The sequence below is a fragment of the Propithecus coquereli genome, unplaced genomic scaffold (genome assembly GCF_000956105.1).
Source record: "Propithecus coquereli isolate 6110/MARCELLA unplaced genomic scaffold, Pcoq_1.0 Scaffold79, whole genome shotgun sequence".
Lineage (NCBI taxonomy): Eukaryota > Metazoa > Chordata > Mammalia > Primates > Indriidae > Propithecus > Propithecus coquereli.
In genome coordinates, this window is record NW_012154062.1 from 162084 (window position 1) to 164576 (window position 2493).

At 30.9% G+C, this 2493-nt stretch overlaps 1 protein-coding gene across 1 annotated transcript in view; it reads left to right on the top strand.

Moving 5' to 3' along the window:
* MICU3 (mitochondrial calcium uptake family, member 3) overlaps nucleotides 1–2493 on the top strand; it is a 135029-nt gene that overhangs the window by 39294 nt on the left and 93242 nt on the right. The window contains exon 4 of the mRNA XM_012662901.1: nucleotides 99–162. Coding sequence (XP_012518355.1) covers nucleotides 99–162 — 64 coding nt within the window. The remainder of the gene's footprint in view (nucleotides 1–98; nucleotides 163–2493) is intronic.

The window sequence follows — 2493 nt, forward strand, 5'->3', positions numbered from 1 at the left end:
AGTCTTTTCGTAAGTAGGGTTTTAAAATCTTTGAGAAAACTGTGCCAAGCTGTCTTAAAAAGCTCTTAGCAATTTTTTTCCTGGAAGTTGTCTTAAAGATTGCCATTCAGATCTTAGGGTGGGATGATAGGATAAGGAAAATTCAAAGCTCAGAAGGATCAGGTAAGTATAGTGAATTTTAATCTCATGGGAAAATGCAAATTGGATCAAATATAGTCTGAGAAAAATAAATGCATGGAAGAAGGAAATTCTCTTTAGTTAAAGGGATGTTTTAATCTGGAAGTCCTGAGTTTAGGCATGCCCCAATCCTCCTCCAATGTTATATGCATATTTGCATTTTTTTTCCACAAGAGAGAATCTATTCAGTGCCAACAGAACTATCTGCAAATGATGGAAATGTTCTGTTTCTGTGCTGTCTCATATAGTAGCCACTAGACAAATGTGCTGTTCGGTATTTGAAATGTGGCTAATGTAACTGAGGAACTGAATTTTTATTTTTATTTAATTTTAATTATTTTCAATGTAAATAGCTATGTTACATGTGGCCAATGGCTACCATTCAGACAGCGCACATCTATTATCATTCTGATTAGATTATCAAGGTAATCCATGATCTCAGAAGTTTTAGAAACATTAGTATAGGTGACATAGAGAAGTACAGAGAGCCTTGGTTTTTTTTTTAATAGAGATTAAGTAGCAGAGAAATTTTAAAACTAAATCTTTAGAGCTATTGAAGATTAATTTTAAAATTAAGATGCTTATCTGCTTAAAATACTACCCAGCAAGAAAATGTTATGCAGTTTTTAAAAAAATTGATGTGCAACATTTATGAAAACACATGTTACATAGACTTAGTTTCAGTTAACTGTAATGTATCATGATATAGGAATTAAACGCTGTAATACTTTTAATGAACTTCTCTTAAATTTTTTTTTATTGAATTTTCAAAATAAACCTAGTTGGCATCTTTCTTATCCTCTGTTTCTGAAGATCACACCATTGCTGTATGCTTAGCACTTAATTTTATTTTTTATCCTGGGTAACCATAAATTAAAAAGTTAGTATTATAGTTTTCCATTTTTGTAATTGGAAAGCATTAGGAATCTAGTTTATTCTAGCGGCATTTTCTCTTTTCCTTGACCATTTGTATTAAATTATGAGTTCCACTTTGTTTTCCTTCCCTGTAGATTAAGCCACCTCAATAACCATGTAGTCCTTCAGATGAGTGCCTGCTATGATAATCATGATTAGGACTCCCACTGTTAAGTAATCCTTTACTTGAGGGAAATCTTGAGTTAACTATAAATAAAAGATGCATAGTGATTATTAAAATTCTTTATAGCAACCAACATCTCTTGTGTTGTCCTGGTTGTATGAATTAGAATGACAGTCAGTGAGACAGGATTGTAGAGAGAGCAAGTCCATTTCCTGATCCCATTTTTTTTTTCTTCCTGCATTTATGCCCCTTTTTTTTTTGGTGGGGGGAATCCCTGTGGAATCTAAGTATTGTATACATCGACCATTCCAGAATCTTTCTCCCATAACATTCATGGCAATCAACCAGAACTATCTGTCTATGGGTCACAATATTCCAGTATAAACAAAAGAAGGAAATGAATGCTTTCAGGGCCTCCTGGGTAGTTCCCTTCATGTCTCTGACAAACTGCCCCATAGTGACTCCTCTTCTCTTTGTTTTGTAACAAAGAGGGTAGCCTCAAAGAACATCAGATAAAATGGAGTTTTAAAGTTCATGCTCTGGTTATTTAAGGATTTCTTATACCATTTTCCAAACATCAGAAGTATCTGATATCTAGATAAGTATTATAGATACCTATTCCTGATTTTAATTTTTTTAGTATCTACTAGGAAGGTCAATTAAACCATTAATTCTAGTTTGAGGTGTTATATTCCAAAAGCAAGAATTCAGGTAACAAAATGTGTATTTTTATTTACTCCAAATAAGCTGCTTTTATATGTTGTAATTATGAGGTTACAGAGAACTTAGGATGCAATATACAGAAAGTATAAGCCATTTAATTAAAATAAAAACTTCTTAGAGTATATTTAATAGAAGCATTGTCAAGAATAATAATGATAATTTGGAAGAAGTGTAATAACTATAGAGTTTTATTTTTAAAATACAATACAAAAACCAAACTTTTAAGCAAGAATGTCTAAATGTTTTATTCAAGTGTTACTGAAAAGTAAAATTAAGCACTTCACAGTGTTAACCATTTCTGACCTTTTTATTTATGTTAAAACATTAAATTACATTAAAACATTACATTAAAAACTAGCAACAAATTTAAAAGTTAAAACTATAAGTAAACAATATAATTTAGCTTATTTTGCCAATGTATTTGAGAGTGTTAATGAGAATTTTGTATGGGTTTCTACCGAGGCATGTAGAACAATTAAAGTAAAATTAATTTTGCTATGAGTTTTTAGTAATCATTAGTCTCATTTAAAACAGTATTTAGCATCTGCTTTAAA